Source organism: Grus americana, chromosome 3 (assembly GCF_028858705.1).
Source record: "Grus americana isolate bGruAme1 chromosome 3, bGruAme1.mat, whole genome shotgun sequence".
NCBI classification, from domain to species: Eukaryota; Metazoa; Chordata; class Aves; order Gruiformes; family Gruidae; genus Grus; species Grus americana.
In genome coordinates, this window is record NC_072854.1 from 64,880,216 (window position 1) to 64,899,958 (window position 19,743).

The following is a 19,743-nucleotide window of genomic DNA, read 5'->3' on the forward strand; positions in this document are numbered from 1 at the left end:
TCCCCCCATAACATGTGAATACACCGTGTTTGACAGAGCTCTCTGTGGCTCTCCGGGCACGTCAGGGATGCACACGGGGGTAACTGTGAACGCTTCCACAAGCAGCAGACCCCGGTTGCGCCCGAGATGAAGCAGGTAGCCATTCACTTGAGTGGGGATAAGAAAATTGGTGGCAAAGAGGAGAGACTGGAAAAAGCACAGCAGAAAGAGTAACTCCATAAGATACAGGAGCAATGAAGAAAAACAGCAGAGCTCTTCTTTCAGAAGTAGATTGAACTCAAAGTCGTATGCTTGATACTAAATTCTCATTTGTTTGTACGAAATGTGCATTTGTTCAAACTGCTTCTATATTCTGAAGAACTGCAGATAAGAAATGCCCTCAAAGTTACTCACCCTATTAAAATAATGTGTATGACATAAAAAACAACTACAAAAAGAATGGGTCTGACTCACAAGTCCTATTGTGATTATACACAACTCTGAGACAGAAAGAAAAAAAATTGAAATGAAGTCAGAGTAATGAATGCCACACAATCCATCTTAGGCTTAAGCTAAACTCATTAAATTTTGCCAGGAATCTTCACTTTGTCAGATTCCTTCACTTAGATTGCTACTTGTGCACTCCCTCATTTTGGCCTGCTGTTATACACACAAAAAAGTCACACTTTAAACGGAAAGAAAAAAGAAAAAAAAAGGAGAAAGCAACTTAATACAAATTTTTGCTTGCCTAGTTTGAGTTGGAAAATGCATTTGTTTAAAGACATCAGAGAAAATCTGTTTCTGATTTCAAACACTGGATATTTTATGAGAACATTGCCAAGAAAGGAATCCAAGGAATGTCCTTACATGCACAGAAAACACAGGAGACAACTGGTGAGCAGCCCTGTGATCTTTCACAAAAAATAAATAAAAAAAATCTGCATTTCTAGTATGGAACCCTTCTCTGGGGAGCAAGCAGCACATGCCTGGGATTTTTCATGGATAGCTTCTATCATAACTTCTTGCTATTATTAGTATAAAAGACTTCCCTCTCAAATCCACAGCTGTAAGACAAGCAAGGATGGAAAATACTTCCCAAGCGCAGGCAAGCAGTAAGCGCACATGCTTGCTTTACAGCGTTTCTTGGCACTATTCTCCTTCTGCAAAAACTATGAAGGAAAGAGAAACTCTAGGCAAGTATTACAGAAACATGAGCTCACTTCTCAGCACATGCCAATGAACTGGCTCATGACCCTTCTAGGAATTAGTTCTTTTATAAGAAAAATTATTTAAATCTTCTCTTTGTACTTCTTCAGATCGATAAGAAGCACACAGCATTGCCTCTGCTGCAGATACCCAATTTCGATCAATACAACACCAATGCAACTTGTGTTTCACACGATGGGGGTCATCTCAAGGGCCGTGCCGAAGAACCGAGCGCTGCCTGCGGGCACCCAGCACCCCAGTGCTGGAGCGCTTGGGTCAGCCTGCGAGCAGGAGATGCTGGGTCACCGGCCATGCACAGGCAGAGGCACCCAGCTCTGACCACCTATTCCCCCGCCCCAAAGTGTGTTAAGGGGCAGCTGGGAAGGGCATGGTGACAAGTGGCTCTGTGCCGTCGGTGCGGACTATCATACAGCAAACAGAAAGAGCAACCTGAAAAAAGAGGAAATTAGAGGCAGCAGGCCCCTAGAGCTCATGGAGACCGAGTTTTAGGGCAGGGATTTCATCACCAATCCGACGCACAGCCAGCACATCCAAGCCCACCGAATACACCAACTCGGTCCCTACACCAACCTGGGACTAATCGATCTGATCGAGACTGCTCGCTGGATCAGACTGAGAAAACACCGTGGGAGCTGGCGGCCAGGGCAGCACCTAGACAACCACACCACTTCTCCTGAGCCCTCCCAAGCCCAAACAAACCAGCATCTGAAAGGCAAATGTGCTGTTACAAAAGCAAACAAATCCTCCTATCTACACAGGCTACCATGACGTCACTAAAAGGACCAGTGTGTAACAACTTCTCTCCTTCATGCATTAAGGTTAAAAAAAAATAAATAAATGATAACAGCCCAGGTAATTATTTCAAGATCATAATTTTCAATGCATAATAATATACTACGCAGTAACTGTTGCTCCTCAAGGTAGGGAGAAGTCTACTACAAACTAACAAAATAGTGCAAAACACAGTGACTTAAAGAAAACAGTATGTAAGCGCATCCAAACAGGAAAAAATTAAAATATGACAATCAATCAAAATACACTGCTACGCAACCAATCTATCCACTGCTTTGAAGCACAGCCCTAAGATGGGGTTTTATGTATTGTAACTAGCAACTTTCCTTATTCAGAAATAAAAAGTGAAAATTTTGAAAACACTTTTTTCCATGTATTAAACTTAAGATTCATTAAAAAGCAAGTGTAATTCAATTTTATCATGCAAGACAAAAATATTTTACTTCTGTACAAACCCATTCACTGCACATACGACATCTCTGAAAATTTTACCTCATTTTCCATCAGGTGCTCTAGACTACAGAAACCTCCATCTTCTTCACTGCCTAGTTAACCACCTTGCTCAAAAACCTTTTATTGATTATACACTTTATTTAAACAACAACTTCTGTCCTGTATCTCTGAGTTAATAATTTTTTTTAAAAAGTTTTATCTTTCGTTGTTTCTAAACCTCTTGTGCAGTTAAAAAATTTAAATAGTGCAGTTTTTTGACTTTGTACACCGTAATGAACCACTGCATAGCAAATTGTGTTGCACAATTCATTAAGGTTTTCTCTAGAAACACTGAGTCAGTACTCTGAAATTTGCAGGAAAGGAACTTTTTTTCTGCCTTTTTTAAATTTATGGTTGGCAACTGTACCGAGACCCTTAGCGGGGACTTTGCACGACTAGAAGTCATCAGTCAATGTTTTGAATCAACTTAGAAGAGCAGAATATTCTGAGCAAGTGTCGATACAGCATCCGAGTATTTAACTTAATTGCTATGCTTTGCGAGGGAAAGTATCTTTTTTACAACTCCTAAACCTTTCCTTACAACGGCTCTCTGGTGTCAGCTTTCAACAACTGCACTTCAGTAAGAAAAGAAGAGCAGGAGCAGCAATATCATTTTTTAATAGAAACAAATACAGACCTTAAACAAAAATAACAAGCTTTTCCTAACCGTGGTTTTCAGAACCACGTTCTTAGGAAGTCCAATTAAAAAGATAAAATAAAAATCTCTTTGGACATAAAACCTCTTATTGTCCTGACGGCTCTGCACCATCTCCAAACGAGAGTGAGCACCGCTGGGCGGAGGGGCAGGACGTTCCACCAACTCTCCGCTCTTCTCCCACCGCTCCAATGACGCTTCACCCAAACGGGGGCAAAACCGAATAAAGGTAAATAAACTTCTGGTGCAGCATCACCAGTAAAGATGCTCCACACGATAAAGCCACTAGAGAAGTTGGTGCGAAGCAGAGCACCCCGCTGCGCAGGCCTTGCGCCCGCAGACCCGCACCCAGCCAGCCCGTCCTTTTGTCTGGCGAGCTGTCCTGCACCTTCCCGCAGGATTCCCGCAGGATTCCCGCCGGGCAGCGACGTCCCGCTCCCTGCTCGCGGGAACAAAAGGAACAACAAATCTATAACGCTCGCTCATCAACGCGCTGAATAGGCTTTTTTTTTTTTCTTTAAGGATTACATTTCAATTCTAAAATCCCTCCTCCACCAGCCGACAAGGTCCAGCCGGAAGCGATGGCACCAGGTTTTTTCCTCACCTTTTAGGCAGAACATCCTGCAGCCGTCCCAGGCAGCGGCGAGGCGGGGCCGGGCCGGGCCGGGCCGTGCCGCCCAGGCGCGGCACCCCGCAGTGCCCGGGCCAGCTGCTCTCCCGCCCGCCCCGCCCCACCCCACCCCGGCCCGGCCCGGGCGGCGCAGCGGGGCCCGGGCCAGCTCTCACGGCCCCGGGACGCGGCCGCCCAATCCGCTGGGGTCTCCGCCGCAGCGCTGACACCTCCCCATCGCTCACCTCCCCTCTCCCCGCTCGGCCCACAGTAAAACGCCACTTACAAAACGGACTGCCCGTCATTTCGGTGCGTCCCAGCAGTCCCCGGCCCGAGGGCAATTGTTTTAGCTCATCTGTCAGCAGTTTTCAACGCTGTGCATTCAGCTTGTGGGCATCTATTGGTCAGCGTCAGAGAAATACATCGCTTCAATCCCACTCAACTGTTCGTTATGAATTACTAACTCTGCTCTTGGTGATTTTTTTTGTTTGGTTGGTTTTTTGTTCTGGAATATATGTCTGGTCTGGTCTCTCTCCAGAAAGTGCTTTCTTTGTGCAGTTTTCTATTTCATCTATACATACAGGCTTGATTAATAAAAATCTTGCAAGTGTATCTAAGCAGTGAAGTAGAGACACCTCATCTTTACCTGACTACTAGCTAGCGACAGACCACCCCTCCGCCCAATTTTATGTACAAAGGAGATTAATAGTTGGGAAAATCTAAACAAGATGTCAAATTGTGCTGCATCTTAATTGACTTCTCATTCTAAGATGAATACTACGTTTCCTAAGTCAGGGCCAGCATGTATTCCCTCTCACTAACATCTCAGTTCTGGGGGTATAATACTTCTGCAACACACCAGTTACTCTCCATAGTCCAAGTGGGAAAATGCTTATTTTTTTTAATAGAATCATAGAATAGTTTGGGTTGGAAGGGACGTTTAAAGATTATCTAGTCCAATCCCCTTGCAATGAGCAAGTTGCTCAGAGCCCCGTCCAGCCTGACCTTGAATGTTTCCAGGGATGGGGCATCTACCACTTCTCTGGGCAACCTGTTCAGTGTTTCACCACCATCATCGTAAAAAATTTCTTCCTTATATCTAGTCTCAATCTACCCTCTTTTAGTTTAAAGCCATTACCCCTTGTCCTGTTGCAACAGGCCCTGCTAAAAAGTCTGTCCCCATCTTCTTTCTTAAAGCTTGCAGTACTTTCTTAAGTACTTTCTTAAGTACTGGCAGGCTGCTATAAGGTCTCCCCGGAGCCTTCTCTTCTCCAGGCTGAACAAGCCCAACTCTCTCAGCCTGTCTTCATAGGAGAGGTGCTCCAGCCCTCTGATCACCTTCGTGGCCCCCCTCTGGAGTCTCTCCAACAGCTCCACGTCCTTCTTATGTTGAGGTCCCCAGAGCTGGACGCGGTACCTCCAGGTGGGGTCTCACCAGAGTGGAGTAGAGTGGCAGAATCGCCTCCCTTGACCTGCTGGTCATGCTTCTTTGGATGCAGCCCAGGATACAGTTGGCTTTCTGGGCTGCAAGTGCACATTGTCGGGTCATATCCAGCTTTTCATCAACCAATAATAATATATATTCCTTTCTGCGTGCCTAAAGAGTGTTTCCCCAGCTCAACACCAGAGATGTTGTGGCTAAAAAGATTTCTTACATACACCCTAGTTCTGTGGAGGAGACCTTCAGGAACAGAAGCACACAACCTCGTAAGCATTTTATTTTTATGGGGTCACAAAGAGCTGCTGCCAGCAATGTGCTTACTGGTGATACTTAGGTCTAAATTGTGTTGACCAACTTTTATAGGGCCTGGCCTTGTATAGCAAAGAAATACAAGAACCAGGGAGCAAGGTAAGGGTCAGGGTAACCTACCTTGCTGAACAATAGAGAATTGCAACTGTCTCCAAATGCATGCGTTGTCCTAAATACTCCATGTAAAGCCAAATGAAAATAAAGAACACATGCAAACACATGTTATCTTTGGGCGGAGCTCCAGAAAAAAAACTAGTCCAGACACCTTGAAAATGGAAGTTTAGATCCCAGATGAAGCAGCATTAATAAGATGCTAAGTACCATTAGCCATGCGCTTAGATCTTAAAGTATCACATTTCAAGTATCTGTCATAATGTAGAAAAGTTACTTCATTTTAGAGTGGGCTACGGGCAGGCTGCTGTGGCAGAAAAGAGGAGACATAGTGGAGTAGCTCAAAATCCAGAAACAGCATTTACATAGCTTGGCCTGCCTTTTCTCTTTTAAATCCTGATAGAAAGGGTACAGCTAATGTCAAGATTTCCTTATGCTCTGAGAAGCAAAGGGCCCTTTCCCCTTAATTCCATTTTCTGGTGCTCCAGGCACGCACGATTTCCTACCACAACTCTTCGGAGGGCTCCAGGAATAAACACTTCATGGAGACAAAATAAACAAAAACATTTTGTAGCTGGAGGAAGGCTACTTGGATACCAGAGGGATTCTAAGGTCCAATCTTGTTAAATCTACTCATTAATTACCTGGAAGGGGAAGCGAGCAGCGCATCAGTGACAGTCACCGGGGACTGAGAGCAGCTGCGAACACACCACTGGGGACTGAGGAACAACACGGCAGATTCTAGGGGAATCACAAACACAAGTAGAAAAATACAAAAAAGAAGAGACAAAACCAGCAGTTGATTCTGCACATAGGCAGCGGGGAAAACTGTCAATAAAACAAGGAAGAGGAAGCCACCTACGGCACAATAATATTGTTTGAGAAATTACAGACAGCTTCGAGGCAACGTGGTATTAAAAGTGCTGAAAAGTCAGAAGTTGCTCTGGGCCGTAACACCGGCAACACGTACCTACCGCCTGGGAGGGTTTGGGCCAGCATCCCTTCCTTGGGGGATACCCTCTGTCCTCTTCACTGGGTCCCTCTCCTGCCCTCACCCAGAGGACAGCAGAGGAGCCTGAATGGGATCCCCACCTTCCTGATGCCCACTGGGAAGGAGGGAACACTTAAAAAAAAAAAAAGAATTACCAAACCCTGGACTGGCATAAAGCAGATCAGGATCTATTTCTATCCCTTTTTTAGTGTGTCAGGACTCTGTCAGTGCCCCAAAGACATGTGCGCAGCTTTACAAGCAGCAAAACTAAGGAGGCCTGGTATCCCATTGAGTGCCTCAAAGGTGGTGGACCTTGCTGTCTAGGAAGGCAGGAGATCCAAGTGACGCTCCTCTCTTGCCTGGGCGTTTGCAGCAATGAGACAGGTGCCTGGACCCTCTCTGGCAGCTGTGACACTTGCAGGATGTCACATCTGGTCCTGACTCTGAGTCCTATCAGGGGACCAGTTCTCCAACTCTTTACATCTCATTTTGCTCTCCATGACAGCAGGGAACCAGATTTCCCCATTGTACCAGGGTGAACTCTATGGAAATAACATGGAAATATCTTTCAACAGTCAAATTACAAAGTATACTGCTTGTGTAAAAGCATTACACGTCAAGAGACAGCTACAAGTGTGAATGAATCCCACCACATCTACGCCATGAAGGCAGAAGCTGAGGAGATCGTGCCAACTGCCATCACCACCTCTCATGGAGGCACTGCTCCTACTGACTGGGTGCTAAATAGACAGGCTCCATAGAGGACACCACAACAAACATGGAGAATTGTGCATATATATCCATATTTAATAAGGACTGGTCATGGTCTTCTAAATAAAAATGTTTTAACCACATGAAGTCAGGAATTTTGACGCACCAAATCATGTCCTTCTTCCTCTGCTTTACTCTCAAGTCACTGAAAGTCAGCTCTCTGAGAACAACTAGAAGAAATATGTTAGTGTCATTTTTTCCTTGTTGAAACCATAACGTCATTAGTGCCATTTCTCTTAGCTACCCTAATCAGAAAATGCAAGAGGATGGAGGGAAATAAATTTAGGAAAAATATGTATATACTTGCACCATTTTTTGATACTAAACATTGTACCGTTAAAATGAGCACGGAAGAAAACGCAGATCAGACCTGCCCAACTCACGGAGAAAGGATGAGGGTTTAGGCTGTTTCAGTCTTGCATCACATGTTGCTGCGCAGCAAAGCGCATCCCGATTTGACTGCCAGCAAGCAGGGCTGTTGGGACGTCTAATTAAATCTTTCCTCCTTTTAGAACCAAAGCAATCTATGGAGACGTATGTTTTTGATACCCTGGATGGGTGCCAACTATCGAAAGATCTTTTTCTAAAGCCTGAGTCGCTCTGACACGTTTCCCTTTCAAACTGTGCATAAACCACACAAACACCACCACCACCAAAAAAAACCCATAACCAACCAAAAAAACAAAACCAAAAACCAACCCTGAAAAATGATCCAAAGAAAACAGCTGGAGTAAAAATAAAATTTTCAACTTGAAGGCTGTCACAGCCCAACACCGCTCAGTCTGCAGTTGGCTCAAGCACTAAGGCAAGCCAGACCCAGAGCCTACCAGGCGCTGTGGTCCCACCGGTGATAAGAGGGGGGACATAAAGAAAGGTCAGGTCAGCCCCAGCGTATCTTTAAAGGGACAGCATTGACTCGGAAACCGAGCACCGGCTGAAAAGATATTGACCATTATTTTGATAAGTAAACCCAAATATTCTTGTAACTCCAAAGCAAGAGAAAATATTTTGCTATTATCTCTTGCAGTTGATAGTGTGTATTACATTACCCGTTCCACTTGAGGAATTTTTCACCGATTAGGGTGGAGTTTCCTCATACAGCAAGGAAGGAAAAAAAGATTTTAAAAATTATTACAGATGATGAAATTCACTTGGGGGAAAGCCACAGCAAACATAATGAAACAAGCAGCTTACTCATATGATCAGGCTGGAAGTATCTCCTTCAAAGCAGAATCCACTGTGAATAATTAGAGTAACCCCGTGATTAATTCAAATACCTCAAATTGATAAATATTCACAATAGCAGGAGGTAAAAGGATGTGTCCTGTCCTGCAAAAACTAATGCAGACAGGTGACTTGTGGTGAATGGACCTTCTCAAATTATCAGTGAATCAACTAGGATAGAGCTACTCAGGCAGTCCCAGATGCGCAGCTACAGGGCCTTGGCGTACCTTTCCAGACTGGCATGAGAAACAGAATTTTCCTACTATTCAAACATAAAAGAAAAATTAATTTAAAGCACTTTTAAGCAACAGGGATGAACAGAACCAATGCAAACATTTGGGGAAAAAAATCTGCCCATAATTAAAACTGATTTCTAAAACAACCTTCTTCCAATAAAACCTCTGAAACCATTTGAAATTGTTTTCCTAGAGAATAAAACCTGAAGCACTGAACTCTTACTTGAAGGAGCAATTATGAAATTGTGTTATGGTTTCTGATTGTTACAAAAAAAAAGTTCTTCTGTAATAAACCCAGCAATGTCTGCAGGTGCAAAGTGCTTGGCATTAAAAATAATAAAATAAATGGTTTTAGGCATGAGCTGTCTTCTGCCTTAAGTGAGGAGGAAAAAGACAATGAAGTCATGAATTAGTTCGCCTTATCTTTTGTTTGCCTTACTCTTCAGACAAAGGGCACAGAAAGGGCAAAATCTTTTTAGGAGCTGCTGTAGGTCAAGAAAGGAATCTGTAACCAACTTCTCCAAATTCATTCAGGAATTTCTTTGCCACAGAAGTCGAACAAAGACGGCATTCCTGTTTGCACGGGGAGGACCAAAGCGTATAGAGGCTTACCATATGACAAGGAGAAAACTAATTATACCAGAACGGTCACTGACAGTCCTAAATCTGAAGAGAGGCTACAGTGGAAATTCTGAAGAAAAAGTCTGGAAAAACAACAGGCAATCCAATAATTTCAATCTGCTGCTAAAAGACCTGCTCCTAAATAAAAAATTACTGTTTTGCAGGGGCTGTGTGTATCTTTAATTAATGGATGCACCAGGGCTTTATCGGTAATGTTTACTATTAAAACAAAACAGAAAGCCCCCTCGCGGGCACTTCCATTTGCCCAATCACCTCTGCACCGCTCCAGAAAATCGCCGCAGGTGTACTGCAGGTTGACATGGGCTGGCCCCTTCAGATTGACACCTTCGGTATTTCACTAGCCCTGGTAACAAGAAGCTGCTGAGGAATGCTCTGAGACCACCTTTGGGTAACCGGCAGTATCAAAATCATGAGGAGGAGGAAGGGCACCTGGAATTACCCTGTAATCATCCTGGGTTTAGGCTAGAAGGCAAATCACACTTTAAAAGGTCAGAGGAACAAAGACAACCACACCATTACGGCGTCATCCCAAATGGAGGAGAAGAAAAGAATGTGTTGTTTCCCCAAATATGCACGATTGCAGCACAACATAACTAAATACAGAGCAATCCTCTTTTATCGAAAAACTCCCCAAGGCTGAAACACACCAGACAAACACAAAAGAAACACACAGAAAAATCAGTTTCTTTTCTGACCTAAGGTGTACAATCATGCAGGCACACCATCAGTACTATCTGGGAGCCATCTTCATTCATGCCATCAAAATATGCTTACCTAATGGCCCAGAAACAGTTCACTGAAATACCGAGCTAAAACCCCCGTACTTTAAGGAGTTCTCTTTTGATTCACAGCTATGGGCCAAAATACACCCAAGCCCTTAAAAATGAACATACAGGTATTGGCACTTTGGCATTCGCTGGCCTTGTGTAAAAAACTGAACCAGCGCATCCATCAGCAACTGTGCGCAGAGCCGGGTGAAACAGCGGTGCGTAGGTTATTACAGCTTCACCTGTGCATTGCAATGGGAAATATTCCTGAATCCCCACCTGTTCCCGCTCTTTCCTCACATCAAACCTGAGCCAGCCCCGAGGCGTTTTCTGCCATCACCCCCAGGGTAGAAACGCAACTGCTTCTTCGCTGAGGCTCCGGCACGTGTGTGTGAAGTATCAGCACAAAGAAGGAAGAACAAAATGAGTTATTTCTCATTTGACCTGATTAATTTAATAGGTTTGCTGCCTTCCCCACATTCCCAGCTGAATCACAATCTGCTGGAGACTGTGGAGGAGCTGCAGTCCCCTTGGTGTTAGGTCCCGCTCTCCGTCGTAGCCACCCGGCACCCGATGGGAGGAGTTGTGCTGCGGAGTGCAGGGGGCCTTCACCCTTTGCAAAACCAGGTCAAGTTGGCTACAAGTCAAACGTCTAATTTCATACCTGGTTCTGCCACTGCATGTCACAATGACCTCATTTTCATTCAGAAATGAAAATGCCATATTTATCGTATATGGCATTACATGCATTACTCAAGGTTAATAAAATTGAGTTAATTAACTCCTGGATGAAAGTTTCCATGTAAGTGTACAGTATGCTGTAATCAGGCACCCTTACTCATCAGCTCCTCAGCAGTCTTGACTACAAGGGAGAAAAAACAGATACAAAAGACTCCATGGAAATTACAAGCAAGTACAAACAAATTTCAGTTTCTAAAAGGCAACAGCCTCCACTATTCATTAGATTTTTTACCTATTTCAGGCACTGAAATTAGGCATAAATGACAGAGCTGAAATTAAGAGCCTGTTTTTTCCATAGGTCCCTCTTTAATTAATATAGTCACTAGCGAGGTGCCTACAAGAGTGCGATTCAGAGCATTAAGCCAAGTATGTAAACTATGAGTATCCCTGCTGCATTAGGGAGCAAACACCTGCATGTGCAAAATAAAACAAAGCCACGGGGGAAGTAAGAAAATTCACCTATGCAAGCAAACAAAAGGAAAGAGAGGCAGCAGGCGATGGGAGCGGGTCCCGACCAACGGGGATGTGCTGCCTGCACCCAGGAGCGTGGTGCCCGGCGGGCAGGTGCCATTCCCGAGTGAAGCAGCGAGGAGGCCACTGGCAGCCGTCCCTATCAAACCCGACTTGCCACCTGGCAAGTACGGCTTCTTGCACCACGGCTAACGGACACGGCTCACGGTTTGCGTAAGAAGTAGGAAGAGATGTCATGTCTCTGGCTCCCCCGTCCCTTCTGATATGCACGCACGCAAAGGCACACACACTTTTATTACGGACCTGTGTTACCTTAGAGAAACTGCAACTGGGGATAACTTCTATTTAACATCTCCATGAGCTACTCTCAAGCAATACACAGCCCTCCCAATCCCTCAGCTTCTGCGCAACTTCACTGAAAGCCGTCCATGCAGTTCTCACATCTTTTCGAGTGAATGGGTAAATGACACACCGGTTGCAATGCATTTAATTCACAGCTCATAACTCCCCTCGGTACACTGCAAGTTCATTGAGGCTCAATGTCCAAGGAATCCATCTGCTTCAGGGAGATCAAATGCCAAGCTGCCACGCCATAGGGAAGCTCTAGAAGGAGCAGAGGGCGTACATATTAATTACTTTTCCTTGGGATGGAAAATATGCCATACTCTTCTGTGTCCAACATAACACGCTCACATGCTGAAAATACACCTTGCGTAGAGATCATAAGCACCTAAGCCTTGTATTTTAACAGATCAGTTCAGGCTTTGTAACAATAAGCCACACATAAGGTTACAGTGGAGTTTCCATTACAATTCACCAGGAAAAAAGAAAAAGACAACAAAGGGGTTTCTACCTACAAGTGGGAAAAAGAGGCCAGTAGATAAATTAATAGGTAAATGTTAGGGGAAAAAAAAAAAAACACAGGTAAAACAGGTAGATGGAAAACGTAGAGTTTAATTTCTTTATTTTTATTGAGATTCTGCAGCTAAAAGACAAGAAGAAAATGTCTTTCACAGTTTAAATTACAAACTGTCAAATCCACCCTTTTTAATTGTTCCAAATATTGTAACAGAAGCTAAACACACTCTTGCAAAAGTCATTAACTTTAGTCATTAAACTACATTCTTAACCTTTAACTTCACTTTCTTTTCATTTGTAATGGAGACTGGAGAAAAACAAGTAGCTGTAACATTTGCAACGCCCTGCCAGAATGGTGAGCTATGACCACTCCAGAGACAAAGGTCCCCTCAGTTTTAGGGGACAATTCACGAGCAGTTGGCTAACCACTGCATGGAAACAGAAATTTTCGTGTATTACTTGATGAGCAGTGACTAAGAAAGCACATACAGCGCGTTGTTTCAGCTCAAACAGTGCATACAATGTCTCGCTGAAAAACATCCAATCTGCTTTATAAAATGCAGCTAGCTAGGAGTAGAATGTGAAGGTCAGGAGACATCAGGTTTGACCCTCTACTGAGGGAGAAACATTTGCCCCAAGTTTTCAGCCTAAGGATTAGCTGGACTTCAGAGGAAACTAAAAGTATCCTGGGAACAAGTAAAAGGCTGTGTGTAACTCATGAAATACAACTTGAAGCCACTCACAAAGGTCAAAACGATACACACTCAGAAGGAAAATCACAGCACCCTGTGCGTTTCTCATCGCTGCAAAGCAGCAAGCAAAGGACACACTATTCTGCAAAAAGCGCTTCCCTGGCTACAGTGCTAGTCCACATGTCAGGAAAAGCTAAACTGCAAGACAAATTGGGTTGCAATGTCCTTGTAACTTTGGAAACACACGGTTAAGTCAGGTGCTACTTAATTTGTTTGCATTTCCCAAGACCATGGTCTTCTACAGAGACCAGCGAAGAAAACTCTTAGTGGAGCTACTCTGGACATGAAATTCAAGGTGCGCTGCAGAAGAACACGTTGATTCCCCACAGTAATACCTTTACAAGTGTGTTCCTCCTTTCAACTCTTTCATCATAACAAAAAAATTCCACGATCCCCTGAGAGATTAAGACCCTTCAACAGAGTATGCTTATGTTGGTAAGAGGTTATGGCTCTTGGATAGAACAGCATAGACACAGTAAAACCAGCCACAACTGTTCATAAAAAAAAAAAAAAAATCTACTTGTAAATGTCCTTTATCACAGACTGCAGTTCCCCAGCCACTGCTTCCTGGAGAGGAAGGGACACACTGGGATAGCAGCCAGGAAAGAGGGAAGGACTGCAGCAAATGTTTACAGTCATAGAAAATTATTTTGTCTTGTTTCTATTTTCACCTGGAAGGTTTTGATCAGATGACAAAGAACAATTCTTTTTTTAATAATTTACTTGTAGTATAAAAATAGAAAAGGACTGAAATTTGGTAAGGATTTTATAGAACGAATAGCAATGATAGCTGGATCCATGGGGGTTTTTTGATAAAGCAAAAGTAAAGATGTGGGTTTGAACAAATGATCCGGTGATACGTATCAACATTTCTTACTTAAACTTAATTTGCTTCTGTAACTTACAAATTTTTGCTTAGCAAAGCCACTTTCAGATTCCCATGTACGGCAATGTTTACCAGAAGACATGGGAAAGAAGGAAAAGTTTTGATTAAATTTGCAATTATGTACAAACATACAGAAGTTGCTACTTCAAGTTGTAGTTAAATGCTGGACTTTCCACTGTCTCCAGCTGTTTTACCAGCATGAAAAGTTTCGATTGCTACTGTATATCATTACAGTTTTACAGAACTTTCTGCTGTGCCACAATACAAACATGCTAAGACAAATAGTAGATGCCTCAGTAATTTAAGTAGTACCTCTGCTCCCAGCTGTGGTCCATAAAAGCACAACATCCAACAGTTTCAAGCACAAATATTAAGATGCAAACTTGACCATATAGGCAACTTGCTACAGATGTGTATAATTATACCCAATTTTATCTTTGCATACAGAACCTACAACATACAAAAGGAAAAGGTATGACAAGACAGAAAATTTGCCTTTGTAGAAAATCTCTCATTATTTTTTCCACTTAAATATTTAGCTTTTTATATGTGTGCTCATATATACAAAATTGTGTGTCTATAAAACATTCGTTTCTTTAAAAGAAGTCTTCCACAAAAAGGTATATAAAACATGTAATATTTGTTTTGGAGTTATTCCAGTCTCTCATACAAATGCTTTTTGAGGTTTCCATAAATGATTATTTATGGACTTGCCCAAAGCTTCAAGAATCCTTTTCACAGACACACACGCCCCAACACTACAATCCATCACATATTACTGCTTCTACAAATGCTAACAGCTCCCCTCGGGTTTATAGGCCCTTACCTACGGAGTAATTGACATGACTTTTTCCCCCCTTGAACACAAGATCTTGTGCAAAAACGTACAGAAAAGCAGCCCCGTTGGGTGGTTTTACATTAGAATAGCAACAGCAAGTCTGGATTCAGTAATCTTGTTTATGGGGACTTACTAGTTCTCGGTACTCTTACATCTCATTACTAAAAAGAATGCGATTACTGCTCTGTCCCTGAAAGCCCCTCGTGAACTGTGTTCATGACTTCTTAAAAAACAAAATTTAAAAATTCATTTGGACTTTAGAAAAAGACTGAGCTGTTGCTCCGACGCTGCGTTAGACAATGTCAGAGCTGCAAATCCCTAAACTGAGTTTCTGCTGGAAGTACTGAAAATAGAAACTCCTTGGTATTACAAAACCAAAGGTCTTGAGTCCATGCCTCTGGAATGCAAAGAAAAACTCATCTGATAGTATTAAACTTATGCAACATATGTTTAAACTGACCACAGGTGGTAAAGGCATAACTAAAGAACATAATTTTTACTGACATAATAAGGCAGCGCCAATATTGCTACTATGACAGAAGAAATTAATTGTTTAGTTTAAGGAAATTTACCCCCTTGGTAAGCATGACGTTCTCAGACGTGATATGCAGTGGGTGGTTAGGAAGTTACCTGACAGCTTTGGTATCTCTAAGGTAAGAGCTGTCATCAGGACATCAGGATTACCTCCATCGGACACACCACAAGGACACCAAAGGCTGAGCCTACAAGTAGTTACTTATGAATTTAAAGGACTTTCAACATTAAAAGAAAGTTTCACGTTTAGACTGTTTTTGCTAAGATAAATGGGCATTCCACACGCTTTTGTATCAAGGACCGAGACTTGGCAAGCGGACAGCAGAAAGCCAGTGGCTGCCACCTTTTGAACTGGGTTTGATCAGTCTTTAAAAGATTGTGGTTATTGGAGAAATGAGGTTTCTGTGACTAATGAGTCCAAAGAAGTGTTGCAGGTAGTACAGCCTGCAGTAAATAGCAGCCAAGGCTTTTGACTTTCTCATGATGCAGAAAGGTTGGAAAGCAAACAAGTGAAACAGGGGCAGTGGGTGAAAAATCAGAGCAATAAGCAGAGAAGGAGCTGAGGGGAGAAGGGAAAATCTCCCTGTTGGGCAACAGCTTCTTTTCATGTATTGTCACCTGCAGCCAGACCTGACTGCTAATTGTGCTTCTCCAACATCTAGCCAGAAGATCCCTGCTGCAAGGAAATAACAGGAGAAGTAAGATCACTAGCTCAGGTGTATTTAACTGCTCCGGAGAAACGTCTTCCCTTTCTCTGCATCCCTGCCAGCATCTCGGGGAGACCGGCAAGAGCAGTCATGAAGGCAGCACTGCCCAGAACTGCTGTCCCAAGCTCTCCTTTTCCAACCCCCAAAACCAACGGAAAGGAAAAAAGGAAAAAAAAAAAAAAAAAGAAAAAAAGTCATTCAAACTCAGTAAGATGCTCTGACGCTGAAATGTGATTCATCTCCTTTTCTGCAAAGTCAAGGTAAATATAGTGGGATCTATACCACAAACCGACTCATGTGTTACCTGTATTCAAAGTTAACTTGCTATGTCATACTCACGATAAACAGCACAGGCGCACATGAATGACTGCCATATACTTCCACAGGTCAGAAACCCTTTGCAACACACACAAGCACCTTCACTTCAGTTTCAATAAACAACTCTGTCAGTGGTTTTCAATACTGTGGTTTTTAGAGGGAAAAATGCTCTGAGGCTGGGGTTTTTCTTCAGTCTGAAAACAGCGGAGGGCAGAAGCAGCACGCCACTGGTTTTACACGCCTACCGCTGCACCTCCAGCACACACAGAAACACACGGAGAGGCATCGAGCAGCCCCCAGACCAGGACCTGCTCGGTTTTCCAGGAACCATGAGTGAGCAAACCAGCCCCTGCTTCTGCTGGGATAAAAACGAAGCTGTTCCCTGGATTCCCACTGAGCATAGCAGAAGCAAGCTGTGCCACCAGAAGAACAGAGTAGATGAAAACCAACAAAAACGCTCAAACAAAAATCTAAGTCTGGTCCTACGCCTGCCTCCTCAAAGCAGCTGTACTAGCAGCAGGCATCACTGCTCACTGCACAGGTGTTTTCTGTGAGGGAAACCAGGCTGTTACCCCTCACACACAGAAGGTGCGGAGCATTCACAAAGCTGCCTCGTGAGCCCACAGGACCCTTGCTCAGCAGAACTAGCCAGCTGTGTTGACCAAGGCGGCGGCAGAGCAGCTACACAATGCAGAAAGCCAGCGTCTGCCGCTCCAGTGGCTTCCACGAGAGGGATGACCCCAATCAGCAACACCCCTCAGCGAAGGTGCCTGGGTACCAACTGCCCCGACACGCCGCACGCAGCCGCACGCAGCATGGTCAGCTTCACGGGCTCAGGCCATAACGGGATGGATGAATTCAGATCGACTCTGGCCGTGCTGGCCTGCCTTCTCCCCTTGGAGCAACCTCCGGGAGGGGACAGGGATAAGGAGCGCCCATGCAAGGGAAAAAGGACACCTGGAGCACGTGCAGAATCATTTCACATGCCCACACACTGCCTCCAAAATAAAGGAAACTTCTCCTACCTCAAAAAGTAAGAAATCTGAACTAAAAATTCAGATTAAAGAAGAGAAATATGTGAGTCACAGTGTGCTCTCATTTCAAAGGCCCCTCAGCTGACTGGGGAGGAAGAGTGCTCAGTGAGAAACATTTCAAACAACCAACCTTTATCTGACTATCAACTTTTACCATCTCTTTTAGTAACTGCTTTATAAGATGTGACGTCTAGTTGGTGCTACTGGTTCCAAAACACTCTGCACTACTGTGAAGCTTTTAAGAAGGAAGAGCCAAGCAGCAGCACCCAGCTTGACTTCCACACAAACAGAGCTCAGCCGCGCAGGACATCAGGGCGTGCCCTAGGTTTGTAGCTGGTGTTTACTTTTTGTTTTTCTGGCTCATTTTGAACTGATAAATCCAACCAATCTCGCCGCTCGCTACTGTTTGCAAGTTCCCGTTTGCAGCCAATGCAGATTAGCCACTTTGCTGGCGAAATACCACGCAACACATGCTGCCTTCTGCCTGTCACCTAGCAGCCTCGTGGGAATGCAATATGAGCCGGGAAGAGCAATGAAGCGGCAAAAGAATAAGAGGTTTAAAAAGACAGGAAGAGAAACAGCTCAGAAAGAAAAACAACAATTCCTTACTTCCAATTTCTGATAACGCTCCTGCCTTTACAGTTGAGCGAAGAAAAAGGTAGAAGGAGAGCCTGTGATTTGTCAGGCTGACCTTTTTACCAATTTACCTGAGAAAGAACTGGAGGCAAAAGTATTCTGATAGATGAAATTTTAATGGTTTTTCAGCTAACTTAAAACAAACAGTCTGATTTTCTATATAAAACTAGCCATCCTTCCAGCCTGCTGTGCATCCCATTTCTTTCCAGTCTGCGTTAATTTTAAGTGATGTGGTTAACTCAAGCCGCAAAGACAATATTGTTTTGAGCCCTCGGTTCTACAAAGGCTGGCAAGCAGTAATGCAACGGTCCAACGGCGCAAGCTAATTTGAGAACACAAGCATTCATTTATCACATGTTCTGCCTTTGAACACAAACCCAAGATGACGACTCGGCTAAGTACCCATACTCAAAACTGCTCTGACACCATGCAAGCCTGACTCGCAGCCCTGGGAGAAACGCAGCCATGACAAGTTTCTCCTGCCCAAATATATAACCTAAACTCCCTTCAGCCCTGGCAATCCCCTGCCAGTTTGTCAGCTCCCTCCAAGCAGAGGATCCCGGTCAGACAGAAGTTCACAGTTAGATTTATGATCCAGGCAGATTTTACAAGTCAAGTCAAATTGTGCCCTGCAAAGGGGAAATAAGCCCTGCATAATCTATACCTCCCTCCACCTTCCTTTCAGAAATGACGTATTGTCATCTCCGCTATAGGCAGGCAGGGAGGCTTTCATAGCTTGCTGCCCAATTACGGGAGGAATTCTGCCCTCCCTCTCCAGCCTGTACAATGGGCTCTTTATGTAAATCACTCAGAAAAATTAATACACCATTAATCCATCAGTAAAGCTTCCTGTCCCATCTCTGCCTTGCAGCAGGAGCGTGGGCTAAGGAAGGCAGCATGAGAAACTTTATAGAAATTACATAGTGACCAGCAGCAGGACTGCGAGGTTCTTCTGATACACAGCACGTAAGATCCCACAGGTGTTAGGAGTGTATCTGACTTTGCTCTGCAATATCAACATGCCAACAATCAAAAGTAAAAATCAGCCACCGTTTGCAAATGCAAACTCCTTTTACAGAAGGTCTTCGGCATCGAAAGGGGTTAAAAAACAATCTTCAAAGGACAGATTAAAATTGTCTCCTAGTGTGCTGGGAGCAAAGCACATGTGTATACATCCTGTGTTAGTGTTCCTGCATCCAAACCATTTACTGAAGCCACAATTTACTCTGACTCGGAACTGAAATTCTGGGCAAATAGCTATTTAACTGCTCCCAGAAATGAAAAGAAATAAAAATCCCTTTGAAGTTCAAATGTCCTTGAAGAGCCTGCCTGCTCTTGCAAAAATGACCTTACAGCAGAACTGAGTCAACCTTACACTTTCCATTAACAAACGAGTGCTCTGGCAGCACTAGAGAAATTACGACCAAATCCCTTCATCAAGTATTTTTAACCACACACACAAGTGCCTACCAGCCAGTAAATGCAGTGGTAATGGTAGCTCACCATCTCAGAGAAGCAAAGTTCTGAAATTTATTTTGATTTATGGTAAATATGAGGTATGCTTGAATGAGTACCTGAAAAATTCCACTCAAAAAAAAAATCAACACAAAAAATAAAAAATCTTTTTTCAGGTTTCATAAAAAATACACCTCAGGTTTGACTATTTCAAGGGTTCCTTCAGAGCTGCCTATCTCGCATCCCAGATCTCCCTCCTCTTGTCT

The 19,743-nt window shown here is 43.7% G+C and overlaps 1 protein-coding gene across 14 annotated transcripts in view; it reads right to left on the reverse strand.

The window, feature by feature from the left end:
• The window catches only part of NHSL1 (NHS like 1), a 185,025-nt gene that overhangs the window by 87,131 nt on the left and 78,151 nt on the right, over positions 1 to 19,743 (reverse strand). The window contains exon 1 of one of the 14 annotated variants that reach the window (XM_054821338.1): positions 4,042 to 4,097. The exons of 12 other annotated variants lie outside the window; for them this stretch is intronic. In XM_054821338.1, the coding sequence (XP_054677313.1) occupies positions 4,042 to 4,060 (19 nt within the window). In that variant the 5' untranslated portion in view covers positions 4,061 to 4,097. Of the gene's footprint in view, positions 1 to 3,749; positions 3,863 to 4,041; positions 4,098 to 19,743 lie in introns of those variants that run through there. One more of the 14 variants, XM_054821339.1, reaches the window with a different exon arrangement.